Raw genomic sequence first — 19,220 nt, 5'->3', positions numbered from 1 at the left:
GATACTACAAGTATGGTATGTTTTTCACAGCCTGCCTTTCTTTAATTTGAAAGTGCCCACGAAGAAAGCTATGAAGACTGGGGAGGTGGTTGGTTTGGGCTTGAGTGTATTTGACAGAATTTGTTCCTGCAGGCATTTTGACATTTCCAGATCTGTTCTTTCTGAAATGTCACTTCCTCTTTCGCGTGCAGTGTTTGTTAAATATGATGTAAGGGATGATTTGCATAATTCAAACTATGTCCCATCGACATAATGCACTTCAGTTTGTTTGAAATTTCATTTTTAAAAGTGACAAAAGGCATTTTATAAGTGGAATAACAAACTGCTTTTATGGAATGCTTTTAATAAAGTCCCAAGACACTTCACAAGAATATTAAAGGGAATCTGACAGCCCCATAACATGATAATAGGATGACCAAAAAACCTGCTCAAAGAGCATCTGAAGTAGGAAAGATAAATACAGTAGGGAGATTTTCCAGAGTTAGGCAGCTTCAGGGCACAACTGTCAATGAACTAATAAAACTTACTAATAGCAAAGTGAGACGCCAAGGAGGAGACTAAAACATGATGAAAATTTTGGGTCTCTGATGTTAGGTCACTGGCATGACATGTTAACTTGGTTTCTTTCTCTCCCCCTCTCTTCACAGATGCTACTAGTGCTGCCTAGTATTTCCAGCAGGTGCATCATTTTACTGGCAAATGGTAGAACAGTGGCATTGCAGACTAATAGGCCAAGAGGTGTTGAATTGTTATTTTGTTATATAAATTAATTTTTCAATATGTGCTTCTAGTCAGAGGACTAGGGGAACTTCTACTTTGTTTTTAAAGCTGGATACAAAAGGCCAGTGTGCAACCAACACTAGTGTCTCCATAGCAAGGAACAAATCCCTAGCCACAACAGTAGTTCAGAGTCATTTAGTGTAGGTTACATCTTTCCTGGTACCTTCAATGAAACTGCAGTCAGCCCTTTACTTCAGGCTAATCTCACCACTCCAGAAAGCAGCTAGAGTATCAGGTCAGCTGGACAGAATTGTTTTCAATTCAGTGTGGGGTAAATAGTGGCCCAGATCTCCCAGTCTCCTGATAGTCAGACATCCCTTTGATGTATGACCAAAAGAAGTGTTCCAGGACCCCCAGGAAATTCCAATTCATTGGCTACATAAGAGTTTCCTGGAAATGGAGGACTGACAGCAGGTCAGAAGTGAAAACCAGGATACCAACAATATCTGGAAATAAACAGAACTCCAAAGAATTATAATTAAGACCCTAAAACACAGAAGCAGAAGCATGTAGGTGACCATTCGGTCGGAAATTAGCGTCCCTGAACTACATGAAAGTTGGAAGCTAGACATTGAAATATACTCCAACAATTTGCAGAGCTACTGCACACAAACATTTTGGATAGGAGGACATGGCATTACCGCAGAAAATGTAACAAAACATACACAGCTAACATCAACATATAAGCTTTATTTCAAACTTTTACTTTTACAATAAGGACTGAACAATGGGAATTGAGTTCTGTCACAAAGATGTTGGTTATCAGCAGCCAAACAGCAAAAGCGAGAAGAAAATTTTGGAACATTAAATGTGTTGACAACAGCAGCAGCAGCAGAAATACTGTACAACCTCACCCAGGTAGTCACTGCTGGAGCCATTTCACTCTTTTTAAAGTCCATTTATAGGTTTCAAAAAAACACACAAAACAGAAATGTCAACCCATGTTCCTTGGTCTTCAGTAACAAATTTTTTTTTAAAAAACGTCTCGCTTCTCTCATTTCAAATTGTCAAAACAAAAGTCCTTCACTGTAAAGAATTCATGCCTTGATGCTGTGCTCTGTGACCTTAGTGGACTGATGCTTAAAGCTTCAAGTTTCTTTGTTGGGAAATGACAGCTTGGTTAAAATAGCTACAAGAAATTTGGAAGGGCACAACTGAGATTACAAGATCGCTAAGAGTCTCATCAAAAAGCAAAACAAAAGTTGAAAGAGAAAGATTTAAAACAAACCTCTTAAAATATGTAATGATTGGGGGAAAAAAAAAAGAGACCAAATTACCTACAGGCTTATACAGTCCAAAATGCAGATAGTGTGAAGGAAAGAGAGTAGTCAAGTCAAAGAAAAGGGGAAGGAGATGGAGGAGGAGGAGGGGGCAAAAAGGAAAGTAAGTAGAAGAGAAGAAAGGTAGAAGAGACTGGTGGGAAATCGATGTTTTTGTCACAACAATGGGCTTTTCTCATCCTCACATTTTCACACTAAATATCATCAGTATTTTTCTTGCCACTCTTTTCTTTTGAATGTGGTATTTTTAGTATGGATTGTCTTGGTGGCTGGGTGATGGTAGGATCACCAGTTGAAGGAACTACTGATCTAAAGTCTGTGAGGTGAATCATGAACAAGGAGACACTTAACAATGCAGCATCAACTGAGTACAAGATGACTGGTGAAGGTGGCCCAATACTTTAAACTCGGTGCCAAGGGGGAGTCCAAGTCCCTTTGAATTGAAATAGTTCGAGATCAAAAATGTACATTTGGATGATGAAACCTATTTTAAAAGGACAGTCAACATTTGATGTATTTATTTTCAATGCCAGCTGCCAGTCACTGGTTCTTCACAATTTCAATCTAGCCACAAGTCATCCAGTCTCACAACGGTCACAAGCAATTATTTTTAAGGGCATGTGAAGGAATATATTGGCCTTGTAGTGGACTGCGGTGTTTGTTTTAAAATTTATATAGAACAGAATATACATTATTAAATATTAATCACAATATCTCTCACTTCACATTCCTGCTCTAGAATCTGATGCAAGTCACACTGGGTTCCACACTCCGTGGCAATCAGTCTGGAGCACAAACTACCAGTGAACTGAATATTTGACTGCTTTCCCTCTCCCCACCAAATAAAGCTGTTTGCTACAATTTCATAAAGGAACTTTTAAAACGAAATCTAAGTAGCACATGCAGATTCAAAAAAGATTTTGCTTATTAACTCAAGGACATTTCACAAGCAAATATGTTCATTCTGGAGATGACCTGGTGTGGCCAAGAATCACAGTGGTCAGTTACAGGGGTAATATTTTGGGTTGGTGGGGATTAGGAGAGGGGAGGGTGATGTCAAGATGGAGGAGGATATTACAAGTCAAATTGAACATTACCTCTGGAATCAAGTCACACTGATTATTGAAATACCATTTATACATTCCCTAAAGTGGCTCTCAATAAAGACGACATTTTAATGGCCTACCAGGTTCTTCCCCACCTCCCTTTGTACCAAAGAGTTCGATCTTTGCTTTTGTAAGCATCTTGCCCGTGACTAATCATTGCATGCAAGTCTGGGTGGGCTATTTGTCTACAGAAGCAGTCTAAACCAACTTTTTTTTCTTCTCTGGACATCAATTAGGTACATTAGGCATAGCCATTAGAAATGACAGCCCAGGCTGATTTCCAGCTTACGCCCTCCTAGATCCCCCTCTCAGCTTAGAAGGTGCTGATGCCAGTTGTGGAGGTACTACAATTTCCTCAGTTTGTCTTGACTACCCATAATCCTACTACAATAATATCTTTCTACTCCAGGTGATACTGGGAAGTGGTATGGTGGTTTTAAAAACACACATGGCATTCAGATGAGGATCTAAGAATCACTTGCTCCTGGTACAGACCAATTCACATTAAGCCACACAAAGGCAAAGTCAACGCAAAAGGAAATAATCACAATCACGGCAGCACGAACATCACATTAAAATTGATCCTGGTAACAAATACACATGCACATAACATCTGAAATACTCGCACTGAGCGGATTGTACAATTCTTACAAATGGTTGGATGCAAAACGTTTTTGATAGCATTTTTCAACACAATTGTAAACCTGACCAATCTGTCATGGGATTCTCATGCCCACAGCAATCCCACTTTTGTCCTAAAATCAATTCTGTTCAAATGTATGTTCTTATACTGAAATGAATCTAACCTAATTCCACCAGTAAATGTAACAAAGGTGAAAAGCAATGGCTCTTAGCAATAGATTTTTAGCAAGTTATTGCAAACAGAGAATGGCCCACCAAACACTTGCCCTAATGTTTTTTTGTCCCTATTACGAAGTTGGAAGGAAAGGACAAAGCAGACTGATTCACAACAAAGGTGCTTCTAAAAGCCAATACAAAACCCCAATAAATGTCATTAATACCTCTCCATTTCTTTAACATCTCTTGCTAATTTCTACTCTTTCATCTCCTGAAGGGTACAAACTTTTGCTGGGGCTCCTTAACTCTCCCCAGACATTGTGTACAGAATATCAGCCTGCTACAACATGTGAAACTGCAATAGAAGATGCACTGGGAACAAAGTGTTCTGAAAGATAACCAATAATCTGGGGGATCCATTACAGCCAATGACACTAAACCACTTGACGAATCTACTGAGATAAGCTAACAGCAGGAAAAGCTTCCAAAACTAGGAACTCCCCCTCCTGTTCCTGGTGTAAATTCTGAAGACTTGCTACAGTATTCTCAAGGAACACAATTTTAAACGGGTGGTCTGACCAGCTAGAGAGGTGTTCTTGTTTGCTATACAATGGGTTCTGTTAGAGACACATGCATTGGGGTACTTAGTTTATTGGGAATGGCCATATTGATGAGCAAATCAGAATTACCTCACCAACAAAATAGTACAGCCCCAACAGGAGTCCTCCTTCAAAAGGAGGAGGAGGATTGGAACGGGTGAGAAAGGAAAAATAAACCTGACAATACATGAATGAAAAGTGTATCCACATTAGACAAGGATGAATAATGCTAAACTTCCAGTAACTCCAGGACAGTAATTCACTGGAGTCTTGGTTTTCCTAAATAGCTCTTATACCCACCCTCATTCACAAAAATAAAACTGCGTTTGGGCACAAACTGTACTATCATAATGCTGAAGTCATTGATCTAAGGACCAGTTAAAGTGAGGTTGCTATCTTTCCACTGGTGAAGTTCTGAAAACACACACATACAAAACAAACTTTAGTCTTTAAAAAAGATAACTCAAAATGCCACATAGTCCTTTCAATCTCTCAACACACACCTGAACATTAGTGCAGAGAATAAAATTGTTGTTATAAACAGCCATCTTCTAGAGCTATTTTGAGTTAAGTGTAAACAATAACAGAAAATATATTTCTATATTAAACACGAGCTATTTTGAATAGTGTTTAAAAGGCTAAGTGCAGCTATGATTACAAATACATTGCAAGGCTGGAGAAAAGCAGTGATGGTATTGGGACAGATAAGAGCAGAGGCAGGAAATTCACGACAAACGGCATTGGGATGAAGATAGCAAGTGTGAACATTGTATATCCTTTTCAGCAACACCAGAGTTAATATTGTCTACCAAATCTTGATAAAGCAAACATTAATTCTACACTAAAATAATCAACTTTACATGAAAAGTAAAGTCCTGTTGTAAAATCCAGATTCACGGATGATCTTCCACTGTTAACCCTACCTTCATCTACATTTATCAGTTTGGCCCTGCCTCCCAAAATTAGGCAGAGATTAACTCACCAACAGAAACATCTCTCAATTGTATCCCAAATAAGGAAGCCAAACTATTTGTTCACCTCCCACTACAGATAGTACACTATTGAGGAGAGGTGGTGAACTCAGTGCCTATGGTGACATCCAGGTCTCACTTGTTGACTTTGTACTGGCCTTTCACAAACTGAAGGAGACATCTGTAGCTCAGGACTTCCTTCTCACCTCATGCATTTTTAAAAATTCTATGGCACACATTTCTGGATTTGCCCTGCAGAATTCCATCTCTGTGCTGTTCAGACAGATACTTTGCGCTGGTGAGGACAATCTTAGTAGTTTATGGTCTAAGCTTCATCTTTGGAGGACAGTTACTGAACATAATATCTCTCACCAATCATGAATCCTGCAAATGCATGTTTTTCAAAATTAAATACACACAAAAGGCACAAAGGCCCAGATCTCCACTCATTGGTCATGGTAGCTTCCACTGTGTGACTAACTTTAATGTCATAGTCCATTAAAACGGGGCTCATTACTTCATGTTGCTTTATGACCAAGATATGTTTTAAAACTCTCTTTCCTTGCTTTTCATTTCATATAACTCTGCACAAACATCACGTCCATGTACACCTGCCTGCTTTCTATACCAAACAAACTTTCCTGGATGACACTAACCCAGTCTACTATCCTGCCCAAAACCACACTTCCTCACAAGTTGGTGCTTGACTGGACACAACCTTTAAGATTATATTGCTTAGAAAACAAAGTTAATTGTATTTTTAAATCACCACTCATTTTACAATAGTCAGTACTTCATCACCAAAGATTAACTTTTGAAGAAATCTACAAGTTAAAACAATTTACAGTTTTTTTTAAAAACAGATTTAAACACCAATGCGGAAATTGAGAAGCTGCAAAGAGTGAGGGGAAAGAGGCCTCTGTTTTATTCACTAACAGGACTTGTTCTTAATGCAGGAAAAGCAGGTAATGGCTTTGAATCACTATATTGAAAAATCCAGTTGTGACCGCATTCCTCCCCCTAACCAAATTTCCCTTCCACCAGGATTCTCTGGCTGGATAGATCACCCCTGAGGCTTATTTTAATTGGATTGAAGGGTGGTATTGAGATATTTCAACTTTACTGCAAGTACACATTTTGAAAGGTGCCTCTAACACAATCGTACATGTAGTCCAAAGATGCTAAAAATAAAGCAATACAATCCCTTTACAACCTAGTATCATTTGGGGATGTGCTTTAAATTAAACACTCTTAAAAGTGGCTAAGAGGTGCTTAAAAATAAAATCAGACTACACTGGAGGATTGACCATTTTAACTTTACTTTTTTTTATGATGGAGAAGGTTTCTAAGGATGTGACATTCAACTGAAAGGAGGAGAAGAGTCAAAACACAGCACCTCACTTCTGCAGCAAGGAAGGCAGAATTAATATTTCAGCTTAACTACCTCTGCGTGCGCAAAGGTCCTGACAGACCTGTGTGTATTTCTAGCATCTGGGATATAATGACTTCTGTTTCTTCACTTTTCCCTTGCGATACTCTATTCACCAAAAGCAGAATGCTAAATGGGAGGGACAAGCCCATGGCTTGAGGTTCTAAGAATTAGGAAACTGCAGAAATTGGGTTTGAGTGAATGGATTCAGCACCCACAGCTTCAATAGATCTCTATGCAGTGCACACACTGGACTGCAAAAGTATCCATAACCATTCTCTGCAGGTTCATGGTTTTACATTTCAATTATTTTTATCCCACCTGTCCTCAGTCAAGATCAGTTTGAACAATGTGACTTAAGAGTGCTGGTTTTAAAGTGCACCCACTTGTTATTGTACTGAGCATCAAACCAGCTTGCTCTGAATACTTGCAACTCAGTTGAGCGTCCAAACAATTTCAAGTGGTTCAGGAACAGGTTGACCTTTATCGCACTCAGTTCTCATTATGGCTGAAATATCCATTTCACCAGGTGTAGATGATGTCCGACTGACAATAAACCCATTTTGCACTTAAACACCAGACTCAGTAATGAGTGTGTCATGAATGTATTTCACAAGCCAGAGGTGGAAATGTTGACCCACTAAGAAATTGAAAATAAACAAGTAGTAAAGGGTTTTGGGGAAAGAGAGAGAGTAATAGGGGTAAAGCTGTATAAGGAGTTAGCAGAGCTGTGATGGAAGATTCTGTGATTCCATTAAAATGCCTAAAAGGGAAGTGAGCAATGAACAATTGCTCAAACCACAGTTCTCATGGTATAGGAATCTAGCAAGTAGCACAGAGAGAGAAACATGGCCAAGAGATTACAGAATTTCACAAGGGGAAAATAATCAATAGCCACTTTCTATGGTGCATCATTCTAAAGCTCTTAAACAAACCTTTAAGGTTTGAAAATTCCTTGCCAGTATTCATCCCAAACACTTTCTTTAAAATCAAACTGATCTTTGTACTCCTCCAACCCTCCTCTTTCCTTTCTCAATGTGCAAGCAAACTCAACTTATTCTTAATATTTACTCTAATGATACTCGTTATTTATTTGAAGGAAAAGGAAGAATTTGGAAAGCAGTGACTTTTAAAAGAACGTGGAATTAGAATTTTCATAAGTTATTAGCAATTCAAGCAGAAGGGCAAAATGATTTTTTAAATGTTAATTTAGAATTGCTTTTAGAATTTACTGGATGGGGGTACTAAACAAAAGTACAGTTTGGAAAAGAATAAAGATAAAAACCACAGATGAATCTTTTAATTTAGTTAAATGGTTGTTGGGAAGGCAAGTTTTATATTTGGGTTGGATTAGGGTGTTTGAATTAACTAGAAGTAGCACCCTTGAACTTTATTCATTGATTAACAGATGATCCAGCAGGCTCCACTACTCAGTCTCCAAATTGTTGTGGCAGACATTGGTTTCTCTATCAAAGCAATGAGCTAGGCTATCACCCCAAAAGAACACAAACATGTAAGTTATTGCTCACAATGTCCCGTAGGGAGTGGTAATTCTGACCTGTGTTATGGATGTTTAAGATAAAAGGTTGCAGTAAAGCTACCCAGTCCCGAAATAACTCAATAGGAACAAATCCTTTTTAAAGCACAAATCCTGTTAATGAGGCTAAACTTCTTGTTTTGATTAAATGTAGTTTGAAAAGAACAAGAAGGAAGGAAAGAAAAATTCACAAGCTCTGTGCTAGAACGGCAGACAGGTCTTCAGTGAGAGTAGCAAGCTGCGGTGATCCAAGGGAACTGAGGCTTTCTGTCAGTGACATGCTGCAGAGAGGAGAGGTATTGTTTGAAACGTTGGGGGATTTGTACACAATGTCTGCCCCGTGGTCTGTCCTGGCTTTGGCATTCTCACGGAACGTCAACTTGCGAGATTCAATCTGTGGAAAAAGAGGAAAGAGGTTGGTAAATCTCATTAGGAACAAGAGATTCTGTGTTGCCCATACTTCAGAGACGAATCAGCTAGTGACCTTGGTTGAAAGTGAGAGATTGGACACAAAAGGATAGGGGAAAAGTAATAGGATGTACAGGTCCTCAAGCCTGCTCCATCACTTAAAGGCTGATCCTTGACCTAGTTTCCATTTTCCCATTTGATCACCATATCCTCAAACCCATTACAATCCAAAACTCTTATGACATCCTTGAACATAGTCAATGACTGAACATTCACAACTCTCTGCAGAAGAGAAGAGAATTCCAAAAATTCTTAAACTTGAGTTAAGAACTTTCTCATCCTAGTATAAATAGCAAATTCCTTGCCCTGTGTCTGGACCTTCAGTTGCCTAGGCTTCGAGCTCTGGAACATCATTCTTACACCTCTACCTCCCTAACTCACTTTTCTTTTTAAGACCGATATTTCTTAAAGCCTACCTCTCGTGATCAAGCTTTCAATCATATTTCTGTGGCTCAGTTCCTACTTTGTTTTATAATGCTGCTGTGGAGTGCTTTGGGTAATTTTATTCTATTTAATATTCCACTTAAACTGTTATGTTTTAATTAAAGAGCAAAGTTGACTGAAATAATTATGTTCCTTATCCACTGTGGGTCCTGCCATTTAGACTGAGACCATCAGTTCAAAGTTGTCCTACTGTAAGGGACCACACCTGAAATTTGAAGCCAAATGAATTACAAAGAAAAAAAACACCCCATTCTTGGTGCTAAGATGCCTTGTTGAACATCTGCAGCGTATCTTGTCAATGCTGCATACTATGTTAGTGGGAGGCAGGACTGAATGTTTAAGTTCGGGGTGCCAATCAAGCAGACTGCTTTGTCCTGAATGTCAACTGATGAATTTTTAACTGATAGGGTAAGTGACATATGCCGAGAAGACATCAGGTACAGGTATTCTGGAGCTGAGATGACTAATCTCCAAAAACCACATCTAATCTTCCTTTGTACCAGTGGAGAGTTTTCTCCCGATTCCAAATTACTAAATTACTCTAGTTTTGCTAGAATCCTTGCTGTCACACTCAGTCAAATGTGGCCTTGTCAAAAAGGACAGTCATCTCACTTTATCTCTGGAATTCTGCACTTTTGTTCATTTTTGATTCAAGGCTGTAATGAGGTCAAGAATTAAGGGGATATGGTGGAACCCATACAGAGTGCCAACGAGCAGGTTATTTAATTAACAATTTTCACTCGATAGCCTGTTGCTCATTCCTTTCATAACTTTACTGATAATCGCAATTAGACTGACTTGTCAGTAATTGGCCAGGTGGGACGTGTCTTACTACTTGTATATAGGCCATACCTGGGCAACTTTCCACATGGTTGGCTAAATGACAGTGATGTGGCTGTGGAACAGCTTGTCTATGGATGTGGCAAACTTTAGAGCACACCTTCAGTACTATTTTGAAATATTATTGAGGCCCCACAGCCTTTGTAATTTCTAGTGCTTCCAGCTGTTTCTTGATACCATGTGGATTGAGTCAAATTGGCTGAAGACTGACATCTGTGATACAGTACCTCTGGACAAACCCAAGAATTATTCACTCTGCACTTCTGGCTGAAGATTGTTGCAAATGCTTCAGATTTATTTTTTGTACTGGATGCACTGGGCTCAGTCATTATTGAGGATAGAGCTTTTATGATCCATTAGTTGTTGGATTGCTTAGTTTCACCGATCACTTGCTGCTTATAGTGTTTGGCATGCAAGTACTTGTGACTGGTAGCTTCACCAGATTGACACCTGCTGGCTTGAGAGGAATGGGGAAATGGGTGATATGCTGTGCTACGAGGTTGCAGATTGTGTTGGAGCCCATAACCCTCTAAACCTTTCCTATTAATATACCCATCCAGATGCCTTTTAAATTTTGTAATTGTACCAGCCTCCACTAATTCCTCGGGCAGTTCACTCCATTCATGCACCACTCTTTGCATGGAAAAGTTACCCCTTAAGATCTTTTTAAAAAATCTCTTCCCTCTCACCTTAACCAATGTCCTCTAGTTTTGAACTCTCTCACGCGAGGAAAAAGACCTTGGCTATTCACCTTTTCTATACCCCTCATGATTTTATAACCTCTGTGAGGTCACTCCTCAAACTCTGACACTTCAAGGAAAAAAAGCCCAGCCTCTCTCTATAACTCAAACCCCCTCCAGTCCCAGCAACATCAATCTAAATGTTTTATGCATACTCTCAAATTTAACAACAATCTTCCTGTGGAAGGGCAACCAGAATTATATGCAATTTTCCAGAAGTGGCCTCACCAATGTCCTATACAGCCGCAACATGACATCACAACTCCTATACTCAATGTTCTGACCAACGAAGGCTAGTTTACTGAACTCAAATACCACTATCTGCTGTGGCAGATTTTGAACTCGGTCCCCAAACTATTAGCTGAGCTTTCTGATTAATAGGAGAATAGGAACAGGTGTTTTAGCTAAAAATAGCGAACATGCATCAATCACACAATCTGACGAATAATCAAATTTATAAATTCATAGAAAGAGGAAGTGACTGTTGGGGCTTGAAACCCTGTGATTTTCTACATCTGGTCACACTTTGCATGATTTTAAATTAAATCATGGATACCATGAGAATGGAGGCATCCGATAATGTAGAGTTCACAACTGGCTTTTATCCTGCTGTAGGGTGCAAGATAAAATACACACTTTATTTAAATTTCCAAAATAAGTTCAAGTAAAATACCACCTTTTCTAAACCTTGCTTAAAGCCTGCCTTGTACATACCAGCTCTTCATCACTGTCTATTTAAAAACTCCCGGGGACAGGTACAGCATGAGTTAGAAACAGAGTAAAGCTGACTTTACACTGTACCTTCCTCAGGAGAATTTGTTAGTTAGGAACTGGAGTATGCCATTCAGAACCTCGGGTCTGTATCATCATTCAATAAGATCACCAATGATCTGTAGCCTAATTCCATGGCCCACAACCCTTAATATCTCTTCTTAACAAAAGTGTATCAATTGAAGATTTAAAAATAATCACTGATCTAGCACAGTGTCTTTGTGGAAGAATACTCCAAACTTCCACTAGTCTGGAATTTGGCCCTAATTCTCACACTATGACCCCTCGTTCCAGAATCCCCAATCAAGGAAGAGAGTTAATCTTATCTACCCTTTCTTTCAACTAAATTGCTGATTAAGTTTCCTTCACACTGTCTCATCAAAAGCTCCATGAACAGAAATAGAAATGTTTAAGCAAAGGATGGCCGAAATACAGAGTAACACACCCTTTATACTGTACCATGCACAGTCAGGACAGCTAAACCTCCAATTTGATACAGAGTAAAGATCAATTTACATCACCTTATCAATCAATTCCATCACTGTCACATTAATTGCTCCCCCTACACAGGTCAATAATTTTCTGCAGCTGCAAACTAAGAAAAGCTGCTATTATAAGTTGCACACATTGTTTCAGATTGTCAGGCAATTTTGTGACTGAATGAGGGGAAATTTTCTTTTGTGTGCTTGAACCCTTTAGGAAGTGGCATGAGGCTGCCCAAAGAAAAGAGACAATATTGCAACTCACCAGTATGGCTTTGATTTGAAGCTGATTCTCAGAGTTAATGACCATCATCAAATCCACTTTTGCACCAAATTCCCGACTGTCATCATTTTTCACAAAACTACACACCCCACGCAGGCCAAACTTTCACTTACATGTCTCCTGTATTTGTAACTCTTGGCTGTGAGTTTCGGCAGACCTGGCAGTGGGGTCCTCCCCTACTCCATTTTGCTGTGTCACACTCTCAGCTTGTCCTGTCAGATCCCCATTTTCTGGAATCTGACTGATCGTTGCTGACTCTGATTCTTCTTCACCCTCATTCTAAAAATAAAATTGTGGGGTGGGGTACAATGGTGCATTGTTTTAGAAGGGCATGAAATGAAATGCAAAATATATACATGAGAAATCGAAAAGAAACAAAATGTTCAGGATTCAAACAATTAAATGCACTGATGGACTGAGAGTAATCTTCTGGTAACTAAAGAGACATCCTCCAAAGTAATGAGCTAGATTTTTCTAAGGATAGAAAGTAAAGGCATAGATCAAAACAACAATAATGCTTCTGTCCTTCCTCACCCCAGGATATCGATGACATTCTAATATATGTGGACTGGCTCTTCTTTAGATAGGCAGAGTTTGTAGGGGAACAGTGTGATCATGTGATGTATGAAAGCTGATCCCAATTCTGGTCTCACTTGATTTCTCAAAGTTCACTTTGCCGTGGTAACTGTGGCAATTTCCTTTTCAGTCTCCAACTGGAGGTTTTCAGTGGAACAAACGGGTGGGGGTGGGGGATGTGGGTAAGGTTGATTGGGAGGAGGAACAGGAGATGAAGCAACAGCTCATTAACAAAAAGCTAATCATACAAGGTTTTGTTGAGGGATTGGTTTGGGTAGAGAGAGAGTAAGAAAGAATGTAAGAGAATGAGTAAGAGAAATAAAAAGGAAACAGGCAAAGGAGTAGTGAACTTTAGAGTGCAGAGGTGTGTTGCTACAGGGCAATATTTTTCCTAATTTGTGGGATGTGGGTGTCACTGGTTGGCCAGCATTTATTGCCAGTCCCTAGCTGCCCTGGAGCACTTGGTATTTGGAGTTTAAGAGGGAAATGGGTTGAAAGTTCAATGGAAACACAATAACTTGTGTTTCCTGTAATATTTTTAATGCACTTTTTATGAAATACAATGTTCCAAGCCACTTTAAGGAGAGTTTTCAAATAAAATTAGGTACTGACCATGCATGGAGACATTAGACCAGAGTCTAAACCCTTGGTCAAAGAGTTAGGTTTCGTGGACCTTGTTAAAGGAGAAAAGACGTGGACAGGAAGATGCAGGAAGACCGGGGTGGAACCGGAGAGCTTAAGCCTTGCAGCTCAAGAAATCATGAAGCAATTAAAAGTCAGGGATGTACAGAGCTCAGAATAGGTTGTGTGATGATCTGAAGCAGGGGTGGGGAATGAGGGTGATGGTGATCTTAGTACCAGAGATTACAGTTACAGAGAAGAGTCTTGCCATGAAAGGATTTGAAAAGAAGGTTTTAAACTTTGAAATGAGGATGCTGCTTAACAGTGAGCCAATTCAAATCAGTGAGTATAGTGGCAATATGTCATTATGCAAGATAGAACATGGTCTACAATTTTCAATTGCTTCAAGTTTGCAGAAAGTAGAACCAGAGGGGGCACTCAATTCTACAAGCCAGTAGTCAAGTCATGAATTAGGGTTTTAGTATCAGGTGAGGTGAGGTGAGGCTAGTGTGTAGATGGTGATGCACTAGATGGTCTAGTGATAATGTGGATTGTGGATGGCATGATCTTGGATCAAATATAGAAACCATGGCTTTAAAAAGATTTTCAGCTTCAGATAGCTGCAAAGCAAAAGGAGAGAGTTGATGTCAAGGGAATGAGTGTTTGGGATGGAGACCAAAGACCATTGTTTTTGCTTTCCTAATCTTTAGTTGCAGGAAATTCTTGTTCATCTAGTACTAGACGTTGGGATAGCAATCAGACAATACAGAGATAGTGAAAGGGTTGACAGAGGTAGAAGTGAAGTAGAGTTGGGTATCATCAGCGTACGTGTGGAAATTCATACTTTGTTTACTGATGATGTTATGAAGAGGTGGCAAGTAAATGAGAAGTAGGGAGAAAGGCCACGATTGATCCACAAGGACTCCCAAGGTAACAGCATAGCAGCAGGAACAGAAACAGATTCTGTTTCTGGCCACTTAAGAATAAAACCATAAGTGCAGACCCAACCTACCAGGCAATGGTGGTGAAGCACTGGAATAGAAATTTGTGATCAGCTTCTTAACAGGTCAAGAATGATAAGCAGAGAAAAATTACCATTGTCACAGTCAACTAGGACGTTGTGTGACATTTTGGTACTATAGCAGGGACAAAAAGCCTTTCTATCTCTGTAATATCCTTGGGCACCAGTATCCTGCAAACTATCAGTAATCCTCCAACAATGTTAACCACTCCATTATCGATGACTATGGGTAAGCTGCTAAATCCTAAGCTTTTGAATTCCCATTCTGAAACTCTCCTCCTCTCCCCTAATTTTCCTTAATATTGCATTGTGTGTTTTGATGTCAAACACTGTCTTGTAATGACTATGAAAAGGCCTGGGATAACTTTTTAAAATAATATGAGTACAAGTGATTTAGAGATGGTGTTGGACTGGGGTGTACAAAGTTAAAAATCACACAACACCAGGTTATAGTCCAACAGGTTTAATTGGAAGCACACTAGCTTTCGGAGCGACGCTCCTTCATCAGGTGATTGTGGAGGGCTCAATCGTAACAGTATTTATAGCAAAAATTTGCAGTGTGATGTAACTGAAATTATACATTGAAAAATTGATTGTCTGTTAAGCCTTTCATCTGTTAGAATACAGTGATAGTTTCACTTCTTTCATGTGTAAATCACAAAACCTTTTTTTATAAAAAGTTGCATTCTTGGCTTAGCTGTTAACAATGGTGATAGCTAGACAATATGTTGAAGGTGTTGGCCCCCTGTGTTCTCTGTCTATGCCATGATGCTTAGATTGATACTAATCTAAAAAGTGAGATAATGGAGTTTTACAAAAATTCATTGCCTGGTTTGGAGGGTGATATGAACTTGGTTTGTTTTCACCTCAACTTTGAAGGCTGAGAGGTGACCTGATATAAGTTGTCAAAATTGGATAGAATGGATAGATGGTTGCCCCTCAGGTCGCTTTCAAATCTTTCCTCTCTAACCAGAAACCTATGCCTGTTGTTTTGGACTCCCCTACCCTGAGGAAAAGACTTTAGTTAGTCACCTTACCTATGCCTCTCAATGCTTTTATAAAGTTTGCCTTTATGTGTTTACCTAAATCTTTCCTTTAGCTAAACTAAAGTACCTCTACCTTCCTGGATAATCTTTGAATAATAGGAAGTTATAGCGATATAAATCAGGAACCCATAATGCTTCAGCTTTTCCAGGCAGATACATCAGTGATTTAAGTCATTGAGACAGAGACAAGAAATGTAATGGATAGAGGAAGTTTGAGGCCTATTCTTTCAGTAAAAAGGCCGAACTCTTTGAGACTACCAGAGCTGCAAGACTCTGTTTATGTCAGCTTGAAATGTGTGGGTACATGATGGTCTCCTATCACTCAAGTCCTCCAGTGCATTTCATTTCCTCAACTTCATTTCAGAGTACTGCAAAAACCAAAAGAGGGAAAAAAAAACAAGGAACACAACAGACAAGATCAAAATTCAAGCCATTCTCTTTCCTGTGTGTACATTAATTTCTCAAGTGAAATTAAGCAGACACAGATTTTGTGCAGAAACATAAAATGCTGTCACATTGACTGTAATTAAACAGACAACACTATGGCACATCAAGATGGTAACATTTCTATATTCATTAATATATCAGGAGTGCTCAACAAACAACTGGCAAAGGGGAAACCTAACTGTGGAGGATTGTAACATCATATTTCTTCCCCACCCAATTTTTTCAGCAACTTTTAAAATGTACTCTTCCCTACTGAATGCGGGACTCGTGTTTGGGTTTAGAGCTATATACGTACCTATCATTCTCAAGGAACCTTGCCCAAGTTTCCAATATTTATGCGCATGTATCAGCAAGTTCTTCAGCTCCAGATTATATTCAGCTTTTAAACATTGACGTTTCCTTGATGAGAGGCAGAAGTGATTTAATCTCCTCCTCACCCAGGGGTACTGAAACTAGGTAGCTCCCTGGCTGTTGCATAACTTTCATCAGCAATATTAGTAAGGAACAGGAATTGGAGGTTGAATGTAATGTATTCACCCACAGAACCAACAGTAAAAAATAGGGTTGGGGCATAAAGGGAAGAAAATAACTTGTTTCTACCTTGTGATACAGATCTTAGGAAGTCAAAAAACCAGATAATGAAATGATGGTAGATAGTACTACTGTTGAGAGGCTAACACCAAGTGATGGTTCATTGTTGGGCCATCTCCAGGATGTATCAATGACTTCAGACTTGAGGAGAGGAGTGAAATCCTTAATGACTGAATTATCAAATGGATGAATAATAATTCAATCGTTATCCCATGGCTCTACAAACTACAAAAATGATACACCTGCTGTACTGAACAAACACAAAAATGTTCTGATAATAAGTGATCAATAATGATGTCACAGCAGGAAAGGAGGTGCCTTTGTACTGAACTCGTGGTAAAATTTTACAATTTGCTACATTCTGCAAAGTCAGCTAAGGTATGGCTTTGTGTTAGATGGGAAAAACATTAACAAGGAAAGAAGTAAAGCAAGGGGCTGGTGACAAAAATAAAGAAAAACTGTTGGAGCATTTATACAACAAACACTGGGCAAAATTTAGTACCCCCGCCTCCAAAACAAAAATCTTCTCAATTTGCAGCTTTCTTCCCTGCTACCTTGAACAAACTGTTGTTGGATTGAAAGTGCACGAAAGCACACAAGTACTTCCATTGGGCTTAGCTTTGTTTGGGAGCAATAACAGCCATTTCAACCATATTCAAAACCATCCCATGTTCATCTGATTGCTGCATTTCAGAAAAACATTTGGTGGGGAGGTGAATAAGTAGTGATAAACAGGACCAGAAAGAGGGATGTGGTCTTACTGAGAGAACTTAGAAAGCTATATAGGAAATTAGCAAGTAGGAGCTCAATCATGGTAACCTCAAATCATAGGCAAGTGAATATAGAAATAGGCGATAAAATAGCTTCATGTGTAGCTGGAAAGGTAGTCCAGCAGTGGGGGCGGGGGCGACAGCTTTAGATTGCTGGAATATTGGGACAAACTGGGGGAAGATTGGACCTGGAGAAGCTAGATGGGTTGCGTCTAACCTGAACAGAGCACAAGATCCTTCTGTGGCAATTTTCAAGTACAACGGAGAAGTGTTCAAACCACTTGGCAAGCTTTGAGAGAATCAGGAAGTAATACCAGAGAGGAATACGAAGAAAAACAGAATATTGGAAAACAGAGAGCACACTGCAGTAGGAAACATCAAGTTTTTATATGGATTCCTAGTGAGGAAAATTAAAATCCAAATTAGGGTTACTGTGCCTGTATGCAAATCCACAAAGTTTGGTAAATAAGATTGGTGAGTTACAGGTGCAGACTATCACATGGAAATACAAATATTCTAACTATAACAGAAACCTAATTTAAAGGAGGGTAGGACTGAACCTTGAATAAACTTAAAGACCTAACCTCCACTACTTTTCAAGTATGAAAGTTTCACATCTTAATGACTTCAGAGAAAACAGATTCTCCCCATCATTTTCTGAAAAGGGAGGTATCTTATCTTTAAAGAACATTTTAGTCTCCTCCATAAGAGCAACCATCGTCTGGGTATCAATCCAATATAGTGCCCTCAACATCTTCAATGTCCTTGATCCACACAATAAGATGGAGGATATTCTCAATGCGCAGGCAGAACTTTGTCTCCACAAAGACTGTGCTGCGGTCAATCATACTAATATTGTCATGGGCAGATGCACCTACAACAGACACACTGGTGTGGATGATGTCAATTATATTTTTTCCTCATTAGTTCCCTCACCACTGGTCATCAACCCAGTCGAGCAGCATTGTCGTTTAGGACCTAAGCAGCTCAAACTGTAATGCTACTCCTTGAGCTATTCTTGAAGATGGACATTGAGATCCCCCACACAGAATACATTCTGGCACCTTCCAAACTTCAGTGCTTCCTCTAAATGTTGTTCAACATGGAGGAGTACTGATTTTGTCAGCTGAGGGAGGATGGCACACGGTAATCGGCAGGTGGTTCCCTGACCCATGTTTGACGGCGATTTCATGCAGTCTGGAGTCAATGTTGAGGATTTCCATGACAAAACCCTCCTTAAATGTATACCACTGTGCCACCATCTTTTCTGGGCTTGTCCTACCAGGAATGGTCATGGTAGTTTCTGGGACATTGTCCAAATGTTAATGCGGAAGACTTTATATAATTGAATGCTTTTTTTGGTCATTGTCATTTCCAGTGCCTAGTTTGATGCCAGGTGGTCCAACAGGTTTATTTTTGAGACTTTCTAGTGGTTGTCACAACCGGGCAGCTTGCTAGGCCAATGTATCCACCCAATAATTCAATTACATTCTTGACTAGAATACAGTCAACAGTTTTGGACCTGTTATTGCAGAAAAGATAAACAGCAGAGGGTGCAGTCCACAGGAGGTTCACTTGGCTGATCCCTGACGATATGGACAGTGTTATGAAGAAAGGTTG

The 19,220-nt window shown here is 39.4% G+C and overlaps 1 protein-coding gene across 16 annotated transcripts in view; it reads right to left on the bottom strand.

The window, feature by feature from the left end:
- Nucleotides 1-1,450: 1,450 nt before the first annotated feature.
- LOC140477012 (uncharacterized) overlaps nucleotides 1,451-19,220 on the bottom strand; it is a 426,283-nt gene continuing 408,513 nt past the window's right edge. For 15 of the 16 annotated variants that reach the window (XM_072570100.1, XM_072570102.1, XM_072570101.1 and 12 more), the window contains one exon: nucleotides 1,451-8,894. In XM_072570100.1, the coding sequence (XP_072426201.1) occupies nucleotides 8,688-8,894 (207 nt within the window). In that variant the 3' untranslated portion in view covers nucleotides 1,451-8,687. Of the gene's footprint in view, nucleotides 8,895-12,641; nucleotides 12,808-19,220 lie in introns of all 16 variants that reach the window. The other variant, XM_072570107.1, reaches the window with a different exon arrangement.

Source organism: Chiloscyllium punctatum, chromosome 5 (genome assembly GCF_047496795.1).
Source record: "Chiloscyllium punctatum isolate Juve2018m chromosome 5, sChiPun1.3, whole genome shotgun sequence".
NCBI lineage: Eukaryota > Metazoa > Chordata > Chondrichthyes > Orectolobiformes > Hemiscylliidae > Chiloscyllium > Chiloscyllium punctatum.
Note: the sequence above shows the minus strand (reverse complement) of the source record. Positions and strands in the feature narration are given on the sequence as shown.